General features: G+C 44.7%; 1 protein-coding gene across 1 annotated transcript in view; it reads left to right on the forward strand.

The window, feature by feature from the left end:
• Positions 1–16,955, forward strand: part of MEI4 (meiotic double-stranded break formation protein 4) — a 328,392-nt gene that overhangs the window by 203,449 nt on the left and 107,988 nt on the right. Inside the window, exons 3-4 of the mRNA XM_053280443.1 lie at positions 4,088–4,333; positions 14,663–15,213. Coding sequence (XP_053136418.1) covers positions 4,088–4,333; positions 14,663–15,213 — 797 coding nt within the window. The remainder of the gene's footprint in view (positions 1–4,087; positions 4,334–14,662; positions 15,214–16,955) is intronic.

Below are 16,955 nucleotides of genomic sequence, written 5' to 3' on the forward strand. Positions count from 1 at the left end.
CCCAGTCAAAGGCCATTGCAGCTAGGGATGCTGGGAGTTGTAGTCAACAACATCTGGGAATCCCTGGTAGAGGGAACACTGATATGGATGCAAATTTAGAGAGGGGGGAAAAACTGTAATTAAAATAGAGCCAGTGCCTGCCCTGGCAAGAGCTGGGCAGGTGCCCAGAGCAGGGGGTGGTGTGGTGTTTGCTGTTCTGTCTCAGGCAGCAAAAGGTCTTGGGTGTAGACCCAGACATCCCTTAAAACAGAGGACAGTCTGGAGTTGCATAGAGGTCAGCCCTTTAAACAGAGGACTGTCTTCTATATATTAGGACACATGGGCATCCTAATGCACATCAATCTCCTAAGCCTCAAATTAGTGGCTGATTATATTTCACACACACAAAACTGTGTATTATTACACACACCCTTTCCCCCAGCCAGGGCAACAGACTGTTAAGCAAAGTGTGTCATTATTCAAGGCTTAAACAGGCATGTCTCAGGCAATTTCTACTGATAGAAAATCCATTCAGAGAAATCTTAATGGTCTAGAATCTCTAAGCTAAGAGGACTCTGGGAGGTGATTCAATCCCCCAAACCTATAGCAGTTGATTTGTCAGGTTGAGCATCTACATTTTGCAATTCAGTAGCCTCTTATGCTTTAATATTGCAGCCTCAGGCCTGGAAACCAGTGGTAACTCCTTGACCCTAACTACAGCTCGCTGACTAATTGTTTGTTAGCCCTGTGTGCAAAGCTTTAGCCAAAGGCCAATGCTCCACGCAACTCCCCTGGCTCTATTCAGAGGTGACCATACTCCCTGTGCAGTGCTATGCTTTCCCTCGCACTGATGGGGCTCCTTTAAGGGAAACAGAGCCCTCTTGAGCCCCAGAATAGCTAGTTAGCGCAACAGCCCCTACATGTGATATGCTGCTCCAGATGTCAGCCACTGGTCCCAGTACAGATTCTTGGGGGACCCCACCTCTTACTGCCCTCCATTGTGGAAATTACCCATTTATTCTTGCTCTCTGCTTCCTGTTTGTTAACAAGTTACCAGTCCATAAAAAGACCTGTTCTCAGGTCCTTCGCAGATCTGAACTGCTAAGTTTACTCAGGAGTCTTTGGTGACGGACTTGGTCAAAAGCTTTTTAAAAGTGTTTGCTCTTTAATGTAACAAATAGGCAGTATTTTCTCAGTGTTCTATTTCTGTTGCATGAATATTACATTGTCCCAGCAGTAAGCGTGTCATTTTCTTTGCAGTCAGCACACCTGTTGACATGGCTGTGCATAATGTGATGGTGAGTGTGCCATAGGCATGGATGGAGTGGATATTTCCTGTGCTATGAATGCTGATGAGTGACTCAAACCTGTCTCCCCCACCCCTTTCATTTTCTCTGTTAAAGATTCTTGAAAAGTTTTATATGAAATGATTTGGAGGCTGAACCATGTTTGAACTTCTTTTTTTAATTCTAAACAGCACTTTTAGGTCTGCATGCGCTTCTTCTCCATCATGAAAATCTATATCTACATGAACATTTTCTTCTTTAATGAAGCTAACTGTGCCAGCTCTCCCCAATTACATGCGACTGGATAACATATTGTTATCAGAATGCAGGAGGCTGCCTTCTACTGAGTCAGACCATTGGTCCATCTAGCTCAGTACTGTCTCCACTGTCTGGGAGCAGCTCTCCCAGGGTTTTAGGCAAGAATCTTTCCCAACCTTACCTGGAAATGCCAGAGATGGAACCCAGGACCTTCTGCTTGCAGATGCTCTACCAACGAGCTACAGCCCCATCCTTGTGACTGGTGGATAGTAGTCATATACTACTATAGTCATATACTAGAAGATACTTGTAAAATATTAAAATGTACATGAACATCCATTCTTTGGGTGTCTGGATAAACGTAGTGGGCAAAATGTGAAAGCTACGTATATGCAGAGACTTTGGAAGCTGCCTGGTCACATTCCTTGATCTCGATCCTGGGAATGTATGAGCTGTTGCATCAAATGCAAGGTTTCTATGCCGGACTGGCCTCGGAGTGCCCAGTATAGCAATAGCAATAGCAATAGCAATAGCAATAGCACTTACATTTATATACCGCTTTATAGCTGGAGCTCTCTAAGCGGTTTACAATGATTTAGCATATTGCCCCCAACATTCTGGGTACTCATTTTACCGACCTCGGAAGGATGGAAGGCTGAGTCAACCTCGAGCCCCTGGTTAGGATGGAACTTGTAACCTTCTGGTTACAGGGTGGCAGTTTTACCACTGCGCCACCAGGGGCTCATTAGGCTAAGCCCTTAACTGCTTGAATGAATGGTGCAACAGTGGACTGTAATAGATTGCAAGACAGTAAATGAAACTGACATCTCCTTCATTTTCCTTCTAAACGAATGAATACCTTGTCTGGTCATTATGTGACCACATATGTGAAAATCTGTGGACTCTTTGGCAGTATTTTCAAGGGAAAGAAAGCAAAAGTGCAGCAGAAGATTTACAGAACGTGAGGGAGGTTGCAGGGTTGCCATGTAAGGTTGTGTATGTTGATGGCAGAGCCCACAAAGATATAAAGTTGTATTTATTTGGGACCTGATGGTTCTACCCTTGATCCAGATATCATTCTTGGGCTGCATCATTTGTCTTAACTCCTTGCCCTTCACAGAAACTAAACCTAAATATCTTTAACTTATGTGTGTAAGGCTTCTGATAATCCCAGCCAGGCCTTTGGGAATTGCTGTTGTATAAAGCCTGTGAAGAGGCAAAAGGTGAAATATCAGACAGGAAAAAACCAAAGGAGGCCCCCCAAAAGAACACGTTCAGGGCTGTATGCAGTGCATATCATGATTCATTGTAGGCACAGAAAAAGAGCAGCATACGGTATTGGGTACAGAACTCGGCTTCCTGAGAATTTCAGCTTTCATTTTTAAAAAGAGCTTCTAGTCCTTATGGTTGAGGAGACAGGCTGGAAAGTGTGTGTGTACAATGTCTGGTGAAATCTGAGTAGCCAGAGGATATGCTGAATAAGATTTCTAAGAAATCTTTATTTAGAAATCTGAATAAGATTTCTAGTGATCAGGGAGGAGCAAACAGATAGTTGCCATCTGTTTGCTCCTTCCTTCACTTAGCAGAAAGAATAAATTATGTAATATAATACAGAACAAATTGTGCAAATCAGAAACTGCAAATTTGAGTAAGGTAACAATTCATTTTTTCTTGGCTCAGACTGCTGATGTGTTGTCTAGTACAGAATGTACATAACTCTACTCATGTGTGGAAATGGCACTTAAGCCCTTAGAAACAGCTTTTATCCACTTGGCTTTCTCTTATTTTTGCCATGCTAGTAGTTCTCTCCATTTCAAGCTGATGCACAGTGCTAAATCTGTAGAATTCCTTAGATATGGCTCATGTTTGTTCTCCCTCTAGACTGGACCTCAGCAGGCTTCTGTGCTTGAGACACACTTCTGCTGCCCGACATCTTGACTTGCTCTCTCTGTCTCCCAATGAAACCATGAGAGCTTCCTTCCTAGTGCAAGTAGCAGATTCAGGATGTGGACTGAGACTGTGGCAGGGGCAAAGGGTTAAAAACAACCACCCTTTCTGGATCTCCAATCCAGATCACCCTTGCCATTTGCTATTTAGTAAACAAAGCTAAGTGTGTTGGCTTGTGATCTATTTAACATAATGTATAATTTGACTCAAAGTTACTGTTCAAAGACTAAAATGCAACAGCTGAATTTGGAGCAAAACTTCCAAATTCAATGGCACAGTTTGATGGCACTTAATCTCAAAAACAAAAACTTGCACCTCTAACTTCACTAAAGCAGGACGTCGCCTTCCCCTTCCTACCGTATGTTGTTAGAGACTCCTACAGTTCATGCTATTGTTTCCAGCCTGTCAGACTACATCTTATTTTTGACTGTATTGGTGCTGCTTGTAAAAATTTCATTGCCTGGCAGGGGGGTGGTTTGTATCTTTTTTTTGTTGATTTAGTGCCTTGCCAGAGTTAGGAAACTTGATCTTCTGGAAATTTTCCTTTTGAATTAATAAAATACAATAAATAATTTTTTCTTTCAGCCCTAATATGACTTTTCTTTTGATTCTGACAGAAATAAAAAATAGAGAAGATGTGATGTGGTATTTGAAAACTTCGCAGTTGGCCCTGGCTTTAGCTATTATCCGCTCAAAGCCACTAAATCAAAGCAGCAAAGGATATACAGAGCACCTAGCCAAAATAATATCTGGACAGGATTCCAAATGGAAATCTAGAGTTGATGCATTAGAAGCTGAAGTTCTTCATTTAAAACAGCAGCTCCTTTTGAGCAAAATTTCTTCAGGATTATCTTTGGAAAATAGTAAGTTATTTGAGTCCTTTTGGAATTAACTCTAGATATGTTTACGCTAAATGGAAATTTGTAGTACTTTATCTTTTAAATATTATTGTTGACTATCCTTATGATCATCCTTTGATTTGAGTACTTTCCCCCTTCTACATTCTTTTATAAGGAATTTTCATTTTACAAACAAAAAGCAACTGATTTTTCAGTGTATGACAGATTACAGATAATATTTACTTACAGCTTCAGGTTTTCTGTTCTCCATTTCATTTCACAAAAGAAATATTGATTGGAATCTCACTAGTATATTCTGTAATGTTTCTCCAAAGTCAACATGTATAAGAGCATCTTTATAGAACACCCACTTTGGTTTGGGGGAAAAAAAAGTACCTCCTTTTATAATGGCAAGTGCTCTGCAAGCACAGAAGACTGTGGGATGAAATGTCCGAGTCTCTCTGCCACCCCCTCAGGTTTGACGGTGTTGGTTTGCCCCATGAGCCTGCAGGTGTAGATGTAGCTTGCTTAGGCATCCTCAGGTCACTTCTATGTTAGTCAAAGTGGGGCGAGCTGCCAAACTCATAAAAACATAAGAACAGCCCTGCTGGATTAGGCCCAAGGCCCATCTAGTCCAGCATCCTGTTTCGCACAGTGGCTCACCAGATGCTACTGGAAGCCACAGGCAGGAGTTTAGGGCATACCCTCCCTCCTGCTGTTACTCCCCTGCAACTGGTACTCAGAGGCATCCTGCCTTCGAGGCTGGAGGTGGCCTTTAGCCCTCCAACTAGTAGCTGATGATAAGACTATTCTTCCATGAAATTATCCAAACCCCTCTTAAAGCCATCCAGGTTGTTGGCTGTCACCACATCTCGTGGCAGAGAATTCCACAAGTTGGTTATGCGTTGTGTGAAAAAGTACTTCCGTTTGTTGGTCCTAGATTTCCTGGCAATCAATTTCATGGCATGACCACTGGTTCTAGTGTTATATGAGAAGGAGAAGAATTTCTCTATCAACTTTCTCCACACCATGCATGATTTTATAGATCTCTATCATGTCTCCCCACAGCCGTCTTTTTTTCTACACTAAAAAGCTCCAGGTGTTGTAGCCTTGCCTCATAAGAAAGGTACTCTAGGCTCCTGATCATCTTGGTTGCCCTTTTCTGCACCTTTTCCAGTTCTACAATGTCCTTTTTTAGATGTGGTGACCAGAATTGTACACAGTACTCCAGGTGTGGGCACACCATAGTTTTGTATAAGGGCATTATAGTATTAGCCATTTTATTTTCAATTCCCTTCCTAATGATCCCCAGCATGGAATTGGCCTTTTTCACACCTGCCTCACATTGAGTCGTCACTTTCAACGAGCTGTCCACCATGACCCCAAGATCCCTCTCCTGGTCAGTCACCGACAGCTCAGATCCCATCAGCGTATACTTGAAGTTGGGGTTTTTCGTCCCAATGTGCATCACTTTACACTTGCAAACATTGAACCACATTTGCCATTTTGTTGCCCACTCACCCAGTTTGGAGAGATCCTCTTGGAGCTCCTCACAATCAGTTTTGGATTTCATTACCTGAAAGAGTTTGGTATCATCTGCAAATCTGGCCACCTCGCTGCTTACCCCTGCTTCTAGATCATTTATGAATAAATTAAAAAGCACTGGTCCCAGTACAGATCCCTGGGGGACCTCACTTCTTACTTCCCTCCATTGTGAAAACTTTCCATTTATACCTACCCTCTGTTTCTTGTCTTGTAACCACTTAGCAATCCACACATGTGCTTGTTCCCTTACCCTATGACTGCTAAATTTCCTCAGGAGTCTTTGATGAGGAACTTTGTCAAAAGCTTTTTGGAAGTCCAGGTAGACTATGTCAACTGGATCACCTTGATCCACACACTTGTTGACACTCTCAAAGAACTCCAAAAGATTTGTGAGGCGAGATTTACCTTTGCGGAAGCCATGCTGGTTCACTCCCAGCAGGGTCTGTTCTTCTATGTGCTTTATAATTTTATCCTTGAGGATGCTTTCCATCAATTTGCCTGGAACTGACATTAAGCTAACTAGCCTGTAATTTCCCGTATCCCTTTTTGAAAATTGGTGTTACTTTTGCTACTTTCCAGCCCTCTGGTACAGAGCCTGATTGCAGGGATAAATTATATATTTTAGCAAGGAGGTTGGCAATTTCACATTTGAGTTCTTTGAGGACTCTTGGATGGATGCCATCTGGCCCTGGTGATTTGTTAGTTTTCGTTTTTCCAGACAGTTTAGAACATAATCTCTTGTCACCTCTATCTTCCTCCATCCCCAAAAGGCCTGGTTCAGGAACTCCTCTTTCAACTGTGCTAATTTGGACGTTTTCTACTTCACTTGCCAAATTCTTGCTTTTCTTCAGTGCATCGTAGTGGTGAAAATGTACACACAAGGGTCCATATTGACCACCATAGACAGAACACCATATTGCTTCATGATTTTCATTTGTATGCAGTTGCATTGCTTAGTGAGGTGTTTCTGAATCCATTGAGTAACCAAAACACACAGCCCATAAAATCACATTTCTTTTGAAGTGCAATCTCATGTTCAAAGCATTCTGCCACCTTTCTTTTCATCCATTGGACTGTATTTCATGAGAATTCCTTTTATTTTGGGATAGTTTTTTGGTTACTGATTCAACTAGATCAAAGTAAAGAAAGAAGACATTTTTCTTACATGTTTGCGTTCATTATTTCTCCTGCAAAGAACAGTAGCAAGTCTCATTTCTTGCAACTTCCAGTTTTAATACCAAGATACTCAGCTTTAATACTGAGATACTGATAGGATTACCCAGGCATAGAACCCTTATATATTTTTAAAATCAGATTTTATGGCAAATATTTTATTGTTTAAGAAATTGAAACCTGGTGCTTAGTTTGTACATTTCATTGCAAGCGACTAATAACCAGTGATGATCTACTTTCTGTGTCAGAAGCAGCATGAAAAGACGAGCAGCTTTCAAAATACTGACTTCTGTCAATTGATTCCTTCAGTTGTCCCTTTTTAGCATTTATTTTAGGTAGCCGATTGTTTTACATGTTGGCAGGAGATTGAGGCAGACTTTTTTGAAGCAACTGGCAACTCTTCAACATGGAATCTGATTTCATGAAAGCATTTCTAATCCTTAAGTAGACTCAGATAAGCAACATGTATGAATTGTTCTAGTAGACATCCTGGCCAGTATTATAAGGGCCATCTTACTGCACTGGCAGTGTTCAAAGTGTGAATTAGATTTGCCAGATTATTGCTAGGGAGAAAGGTCTGAAACATATCCTCCTTGTGTGTCTTGACTTGGTTGGGAGACTAAGTTCCTGATGACCACTACACCGGGATCAGTTCAACACAAAACAATGCGTTCTATCCAAAGAATTGTAGCCATGACTAAGCACTGCTGAAATCAATGAGATGGGTTAGTTGTGACTAACTAAGTCCCATTTATTTCAGTGAGACTTAATCTATGGATGCAACTTGGTATATTAATAAAGTGTATTTGTTTTCTGTAAAATATTTGCTATGCATGTAACTATGCAGAAAGAGGTCAACTGTAATATCTTGTAATATCTTGTGAGGGGAATTTTATCATACATCTACACCTTGTCAAAAATTCAGGGAAGCGAGAGAGATGTGTAACTAGGAGGTAAGCTGATCCCATGCATTCCACAGTATATTGGCAAAATCATTTTTTTGGTGCTTCATTTTAGTAAAATCGATGACACGGGGCAAATGGGCACCATCACTTCTTTTCTGTTTCTGTGGTAGCTGCCTACTTGTAGAAATGGGTCATCTGCTTCGTTCTCCCCAAGCAAAACTGAATTCTTGTTCAGTGTCACAAACTTCCTTAATGTGTATTGTGACTGGTGGCATGGAAAAGATCAGTTTTCCTCTGGTGGTAGGAGATCCTCGGGAAGAAAGGGTTAGGAACTGCGCATGCCCGAGACAGAACTGGACCATGTGATTCTTGTGGGCGTAGCTGGCTCCCAGTTCTGTCTCACTCGGGATTAGACCTTCGTGAGAGAGCTCCGTGTACTCTGCATTTTGCAATTCTGCCTTCTGGTCTGTTAGTTATTGAATTTCTTTCTGTTGGCTGGTTTTTCTGACTCTCCTTTAATTAGTGTGTGCGAGGGGGGAAGAGAGCTTGCACTCAATTCGGCTCCATAGCAAAACTTCTAAAAATTATTTTTTGTTTTACATTCGGACTCAATTGGCTAATCCAAAGTTTTTTGCTTTGTTTTGTGTCGTTCACGTTTGTTCTTATGGACATTTCACATGCCGAAGAGCTATTACAGGGCTCAGTGTCGGAGGCTTCTGTATTGCCACAGCACCTGGGCAATGCGCGGGGAAATCAATCTGCCCTGGCGGTTTCCCCCAACGCCATTATCTCTTCCCAGCCCTGTGATACTGCGGCGCCGGTGGCGTTGGCGCCAGAACCCTCTTCCTCAGGGCTACTACCATCAAAAGCCCTTAAAAAGTCTAAGCACGTAGGGGACCAAGCCACGAAAAAGAAACGAAAGCGCAAAGAGTCCCTAATTAAAGCGGAGGGGCACAAGCGGCTTAGCAAACGTTTACTGATTCAAGCGGTGTGCCGCCACTCGAAATCCAAAGCGCAGGCAAATGGTGCCAAGAATAAAGAGGGACACAGAAAGCGATCAGCCAGTAAACTGGGCGGCCGGTGCCCGGTAGGCAACCTTCCAGCGACTGACCCTTTGCCCCAAGAGAGTTTATCGGGGGCTGTCCAATGGGCTAATTCTCCTCCCGTGAGCGCTGCACAGGAGAACTCGAACAGACCAGATCCTTCGGCTCCTTCCCCTGTAAGTAAAGATCCGTTCTCCCCTAGAGCCACACAGTGGTTAAGGGAATTTTTTAGGTGGGAGTTGCTACAAGAGCCCCCTGTAGCTGCAGTGCAATTAACAGCTTTACAAACAGACCATAGCCCGTCTGACAGGCTCCCTCTGGTCACGGTTGCTCCAGACCCAAGTCAAGTGAGCAAAACCTGTCACAGGCGGACATCCAACAGGAGAGGTTCAGACAGACTATCATCTTCCTCTCCTGACTCAAGCCCCAGACGGCCATTCCCCTATCTAAGCGGGGCAATTTCATACCCAGACTTTTTCCTCACAGACATAAGAGAAAACGCAGGTGCTCATCCTCTTCGTCATCCTCTTCTAATGGAATGAAACAACGTAAGCAACCAAAACGGGTGGTTCCAATGGTACCCTCCATCCCTTCACTCTCCATCCCTTCACTACCCCCTCCACATCCCCCACTACCTATCATACCCACCCTTCCCCCCCTTACTACCTGAACGGTCTATCCCCCCGATACACACGCATTCCTCTTCTGAAGGGGACTCACCGCATTCACACCCTAGGGAACCCTCTGCTCCCATCGACTCAGATAAGGAGGAGGGGGAACTTTCCAATGAAGAGGTTACACCGCCTATTCCTAATTCAGCCAGGCTGTTTTCATCTACAGATTTCGAGGTCCTTCTAGCAAAGGCGAAGCGGGCAATTAGTGATATCTTTCCACCTGAACCAGAGGGCCTGACCTCCAAACTAGACCAGCAGGTTTTTCCTGCCTCTGAACCGGTGAGTCCTGTAGTTCTGTTTCCTCCTTTATTTCAAAGAGTCATGTGCACGGAGTGGCATCGACCTACCGCAACCAGACCCATAGGTAACATTCCTAAGAGACATTACATGTTTCCTACGGATGTTACGAAGCTCCTGGCCACCCCTAAAGTGGACCCCCCTGTGGTCCAGTTGGTCTCGGGTACTGTGATTCAATCAGAGGGTCAAGAACAATTGAAGTCTCAGGAGGACTGTCGTCGTGATTCTCTTCTTAAGAAGGTTCACAACGCATCCTCCTCTTCTATAAAAATCTCGGTGACCAATTCCATCTTTGCCAGAGCATCCTTACTCTGGGCCAAGGAGCTTGTCAAGATGGTCCCTCCTGAATTGACCAAGCTTTGTCAGGGCATTAATAAAATGGCCAAGGCGGTGGCACTAATGGCCGACTCGAGTTTAGATAACAACCAACAGTCCTCTAGGGCCATGGTTGCAGGTGTGGCACTGCGTAGGTCCCTCTGGCTTAAGGCCTGGAACGTGGATTATATATCAAAGTTAGCCTTAACCTCAGCGCCCTTTGCAGGGGGGGACTTTTTGGACCGGTCCTAGAATCAGTTCTCGTAGAATCTAGGGATAAAAAGAAAGTTATGCACTACACTCGCGGGGGGTTTCGTGGCTCCTTTCATAATTCCGCAAGACCCTTTCGCCCGTATAGGCAAACCTTCAACCAACCATACTCATCCAATTTCAACCAGAACTATCCATCGCGAGAGTCACAATTCACGTCTCCCAGAGGTTCTTTCCAGCCGCAATGGAGACAACGATTTAGAGGCAATACCAGAGGATATTCACACAAGCAATTTAGCTCCTTTGCCAACCACAAGAAGCAATGACACCACTCCTGCAGGCGGGCGGCTATCGGACCATTGCACTACTTGGATGTCCTCAGCTTCCGATACCTGGGTTTTAGACGTAGTATCCAACGGCTGCGACATCGAACTTTCTTCCAGCCCACATGACCGATTCATCCCCACACCAAAATCTTCCAATCCCATCAAACACATACGGATGCATCAAGCTGTCCAACACTTACTTCAGATGCAGGCAATCGAGACGGTTCCAACTTCCCAGCATTTTCTAGGCACCTACTCCATTCTGTTCCTTGTTCCAAAGAAAGATGGAACCTGGAGGGTGGTACTAGATCTGAGGGCATTCAATCGTTTCATTCAAAAAAGGAAATTTTGGATGGAATCCTTGCACACCATAAAGGAGACCATACAGCCGGGGGATTATCTGATAATAGACCTTTCGGAGGCTTACTTACATATCCCCATCAGAGACGGCTCCCGCAGGCACCTACGCTTTGCCTACGATGGGAACCATTACCAGTATCGCGCACTTCCCTTTGGCCTATCATCCGCTCCGCGGGTGTTCACCAAGGTGATGGTAGCTCTGGTGTCTCACCTCCACCTCCAGGGGGCACACATTCACACGTATTTGGACGATCTCCTTATCAGAGCTCGCACTCAGGAATAGGCCGTCAAAGATGTCCGCACTTCACTACAAGCACTAGCGGATCATGGCTTCGTAGTAAATCAAACCAAGAGCCACCTTGAGCCCACTCAGAAATTGGTTCATCTAGGGGCCCTTTTCGATACAGATCGGGGGAGGGTATCTCTGCCACCGGAACGGCGACTAAAGATTATCCAACAGCTACACCCGCTCCTCTCCAAGACTTCGGAGGATGTCATGATTTTAGCCCAAGCGTTGGGATCCATGATTGCCTGTCTTCTCTGCACACCGTGGGCCAGATGGCACTCTCGCCCCCTACAGTGGTTGCTCCTCCCTTGGCAGGACGACATCATGGCTTGCTCCAGGACGTCGATCAAGATCCCTCAACGAGTCCGGGAGTCCCTACTCTGGTGGTTGTCCCCAGCCCTCAACCGGGGCCATCCACTGGAGGAGCCCCCACGAGTGGTAGTAACCATGGACGCCAGTCTATCGGGGTGGGGAGCCCACTGTCGGACACATGTCACACAGGGCTCCTGGTCTCTGGAGGAAAAGGGGCGACCCATCAACTGGCTAGAACTCAGGGCAGCCTGCCTGGTGCTTCTCAGCTTTCAAGAATTCCTTCGTCATCGACACATCCTGGTCAGAACGGACAACGTAACAGTGAAGGCTCACATCAACCGCCAGGGGGGCACCAAGTCCAGGATATTGATGGAGGAGTCAGAGCTCCTTTTCGGATGGGCAGAGAACAATCTCCTATCAATCTCGGCGGAACACCTGAAAGGGGAGGACAACGAACTTGTGGACTGGCTCAGCTGCAAATCACTCGACCCAGGCGAATGGTCTCTGCACCCAGACATATTTTATCAGATGACTCAAATCCTGGGCCTCCCACAGGTGGATCTGTTTGCCTCTACACAAAACCATCAGCTTCCCCGCTTTTATTCAAGATACCACTCCACACGTGCGGAAGCGACGGACGCACTTCACTCTCCATGGCCAAAGGTCCTTCTATACGCCTTCCCACCAGTACCCATCATCATGAAGGTAATCAAGAAGATGATCCTAGAAAGGGCCAAGCTCATCCTCATAGCTCCTCACTGGCCTCGCCGGCCCTGCTTTTCCAGTATCCTCGAGTTGGCAGTCAGACCGCCGTGGCACCTACCAACTCGATGGGACCTCCTGGTTCAGGGGTCAGTATTTACTCCAGAGCCACAATGGCTGCAACTCTCTGCTCGAAGGTTGAGCGCGTGTCCTTAGCGGCTAGTGGATACTCCACATCGGAACAGAATACCATATTGGCTGCTAGGCGGGAATCCACACACAGAATATATCAAACTACATGGTCTGCTTTTCTAACCTGGGCCCGCGCACACGACATTGACCCAGTTTCGGCAGGAGTTCCCGAGGTGCTGAATTTCCTACAGGTAGGTTTAGACAAACAACTCTGTCCTGCTACCTTACAAAGACAAGTTTCAGCCCTGGTTTCGATCCTCAAGCTTTCCTCAGGCTGTCATCTATCACTCCATCTGCATATTTCGAAATTCCTATGTGGCGCTACCAATCTGGCACCTCCTCCCGTCAAAGCGTTTCCCTACGTGGAATCTTAACAGGGTTCTCAGTGCTCTGACCAAAGCCCCATTTGAACCCATTTCATCTATACCACTAAAGATATTGTCCTACAAGGTACTTTTTCTTGTGGCAATCACATCCGCTCGACGGGTATCTGAACTCGGTGCCCTATCATCGAAAAAAGAATTCTGCACTTATCAATCTGATGCCGTATTGCTATGTGTGGATCCCACCTTTCTTCCGAAAGTTAATTCACAGTTTCATAGATCCCAGATCATCGTTTTACCCTCATTTTGTCCCCTCCCGGTACACCCAATGGAAAAATTATGGCACAAGCTAGATGTGCGTAGAGCATTACGTGTTTATCTTAGGAGGACTAAAGAAATCAGAAAGTCAGATGCCCTATTTGTTTCCTTCCATTCTCCTACCTTGGGGAACAAGGTATCCAAGGCCACCCTGTCAGGCTGGATTAGGTCTTGTATTCTCCTGGCCTACTCCGCTTTCAATCTGTCACCACCAGGGGGAATATTGGCTCACTCAACCAGAAGCGCAGTCGCATCGGCGGCTTTCTCCACGCACGTTCCCCTGTCTGAAATTTGCAGAGCGGCCACCTGGGCATCCACAACACAATTTATTCGGCATTATAAAATATCGGAGTTTTCTGAGCAGCAGGCAGCCTTCGGTCGCACAGTGCTGCAACAAGTGCTGTAATTGCATCCTTCCCTCCCAGGGACTGGTGTCTTTAGCTTGGGCACGTCCCTTCCTGAGGATCTCCTACCACCAGAGGAAAAAGGAACATTGGCCTTACCATGAAGGGTTCTTTTTCCTGGTGGTAGGAGATCCTCAGCCCCTCCCGGATGCTCTTAACTGTATGTTATTAGTTTGGGGGGATGCCAGCTACATTTTAAGCTGGGATATCACTAAAAGAGTCAGCTCTCAGGGCCACAAAGTTTAGATCAGGTTGTTTTTTCTAACTTAATTCTCATGTTGTCTATTCTAGTTTCTGCTCTTTATCTACTTCTTCACACTTCGTACAGACCTCATACACACAGACACAGCTCTCTCCAAGGGCCAGACGCTCCTCGCTCAACAGTCCTGGAACTGGGAGCCAGCTACGCCCACAAGAATCACATGGTCGAGTTCTGTCTCAGGCATGGGCAGTTCCTAACCCTTTCTTCCTGAGGATCTCCTACCACCAGGAAAAAGAACCCTTCACAGTAAGGCCAATGTTCCTTTTCATTCTGAATGAATGAAGTGACCTATTCATCAGAAGCAGGTAGCTATCATGGTCATAGAAAAGCAAGCACCTTTCATATTCCTGGCTCTTGTTTGTAATGTTGCTATTTTTAAGATGTGATATTATGCTTAGCCTTTCTGGAAGCAAAGTAAGGGATATGATGGAAACCCAGTGATTTAATGAGCTGTTTATTTTTATTTTCACTTCTTTCTTCCCCTTCCTCCAAGGAGCTCAGAATGGTGTTCAGGGACCTTTCCTACTTGAACCCCACTTTATCCTTATAACAAACCTGAGGGGAATATTAGACTGAGGGTGATCAACCTAAGATCACCCGATGAGCTTGATGAATGTGTTGACACTTGAACCCAGATCCCCTGGATCCAGCATTTCATTCATTCACCACAACACACTGGCTTACTGCTTGTGTTCTTGCATTGCAGGGATTCCAGTTGTCATAGGCAAGACTCTGCTTATCAACACAGAAGATTGTTCCGGCCATCTTGAAGATTCTGGATGTGATGTCTCAAATGACTTTATAGGCGATACACTAGAGATCTTGTCTACTTCTAGCCATAGTAAGGGTGATTGCAACTGTTCTGCACCTCATGTCAATCCCCTCGGTGAAACAATATTGACTCCTTGTGCTGACAAGAGAATTTCTTTGGTTGCTCACATGCGGTTCCTACAATGTTTCCTTGAACTAAAAAATGTGACAGAGGCCAGAGGTCTGAGAGCAGATGTTAAAAAACTTGGAAATGATTGCTCTACTATATCTGATTCTGTCTTTCTATTGCTTGATGGCCTGGTCACTTTGTGTAGCCTTCCTGAACTTCCTTTTTCAGATGTTATGACTCGCGGAGTTTGCATCCTAGCCCAATTATTAAGTGATGCAGATCTGTCTAGTCAGATTCTGGGCAAGTGTTTCAGGAAACTGGAAGACACAATGAAGAGACTTGTAGCAGTTGTCTTGAACTGCGGCCGTCTTAACAGGGTAAGTAAAATACCTCCGCAGATTTTGTGTTCGTGGGATTTCAATATGAAGCCTAAGCTGGAAGCATGATGTTTGTTTGATTATAGTATGGTTGGAAACTTGATGGTGTAAGTGTGATGCCAACCATTAGAATTTCTACTCCTACAAAAGGTATCCTTTTGTGGTGGTTGCTAACAGACAATTGGCGCTGGCAGGCTCCATCCTTGTGCAGCGACAGACACACTGCCATTATTCAGCTTTTGATCTCATGAAGATTCTCTAACAAGCAAAAGGGCAGAGGCCATGCCTTGTCTCCAAGTGAGCTAGGATGCTCATCCACAGTTGCATGAGAAAATTAAAAGCCACCACTGAGTATTCTGGCAAGCTGGGTGCTTGATAAAACTGTTAGCATAAGTGATGCCTTTTTAATTCAGGTTATTACTATCAGGAGTTATGGCATGGTCTGAAAAATGCTCAGAGTGTATTTTGAATAAGTCAACCAAATTCAAATGCTTCACAACAAACAGGAGAACCTTTTTTTTCAATACCAGATGAGCTCAAGGGGCTGAGTGTTGGTAATATATACCCAGGTGGTTCCAGCTTTCTTATTGCTTATGCATCGAATTTCAAGGAACTTCAGCATTTGAAAACTCTTCTCCCATTTAAAAAGCAGTAGTGGGATGTAGTGGCAATCTATAAGACACTCTTGCATGGCATACACTTACTTAATAGGTTTTCCCAGGCTTTCATTACAGCATAACAAGAAGAATGTTTCAGAAGTGTTCATTACCACTTTTAATTTGCTTGCATTTCCACTAAGCATCTGTGCTTGGCATTAACAGTTAAGAGATGTAAATGATGGCTTAGGTAGTCGTCCTGTTTCTGGAAAACCAATTAGGTGAATGTTGCTAAGAGTATTTGAAAAACTTTGAAAGCAAATTTGTAGTGCAAAATTAGCGTTAACTTTTGAGAATGAGTATCCGCATCAGCAGATAGTAGCTTTCCCTAATCTTCATTTATTGTGTCAAACAGTATTTTCCTTTCAGAATGCTTCAAGAGGAAGTGTTGGGGATCCGAGTTGGAGAAGGGAAGCCGTATAATTTGTTTTGGTTGACTGCTGTGGCAGAATATTGCCTTTTCCCCTTTCTTAGTAAACATCCAAAGTACAGCGTTCTAAACTTTGTTTTCTTTAATGCATGCTTGGAAAAACATATCTTCAGGTTGTTTTTGTGTTATTGCCAAGAGTAATGTGTGTGATATGTTCACAATATCTTGCTTCTGCTTGGACTAAAAGTCTGCGACAAAACTACCTGCGTTCAGTCAAAGTGACAATAATAGGACAGTTACAAGTAGTGCTAAACATATTATTGATTTTCTAAAATAAGGAGTAACTTGATATTGCACCCAGACCCAAGGAGACACGGACACATAATGCATTTGGTGAAGTTGGCCACTTTTATTAGGGGTAACAATTTCAATAGTGCCTGTGGGGCACAGCAGCTGGGATTGGCGCTCAACAAGCTACAGTGCGGTCCCTAATGGGTCGGCCAATCCTGTGGCCGCCCCGACCTAAAAGCCCGGGGCGCAGACACCTTGACTCCGGGTGGCCCGCTGTTCACGAAGGGGGTGCCCTTCATCACCGACCTAAGGTCAGGTCTCTGCAATTAACGCCACCCGTCCGACGCTGCCAAGCCATACGGAAGGATGTCATTTGCAGAGAGGTAGGAGCAACGCACTGCTTTTTTGTGTGCCGCACTGCTTTT

Source organism: Hemicordylus capensis, chromosome 1 (genome assembly GCF_027244095.1).
Source record: "Hemicordylus capensis ecotype Gifberg chromosome 1, rHemCap1.1.pri, whole genome shotgun sequence".
NCBI classification, from domain to species: domain Eukaryota; kingdom Metazoa; phylum Chordata; class Lepidosauria; order Squamata; family Cordylidae; genus Hemicordylus; species Hemicordylus capensis.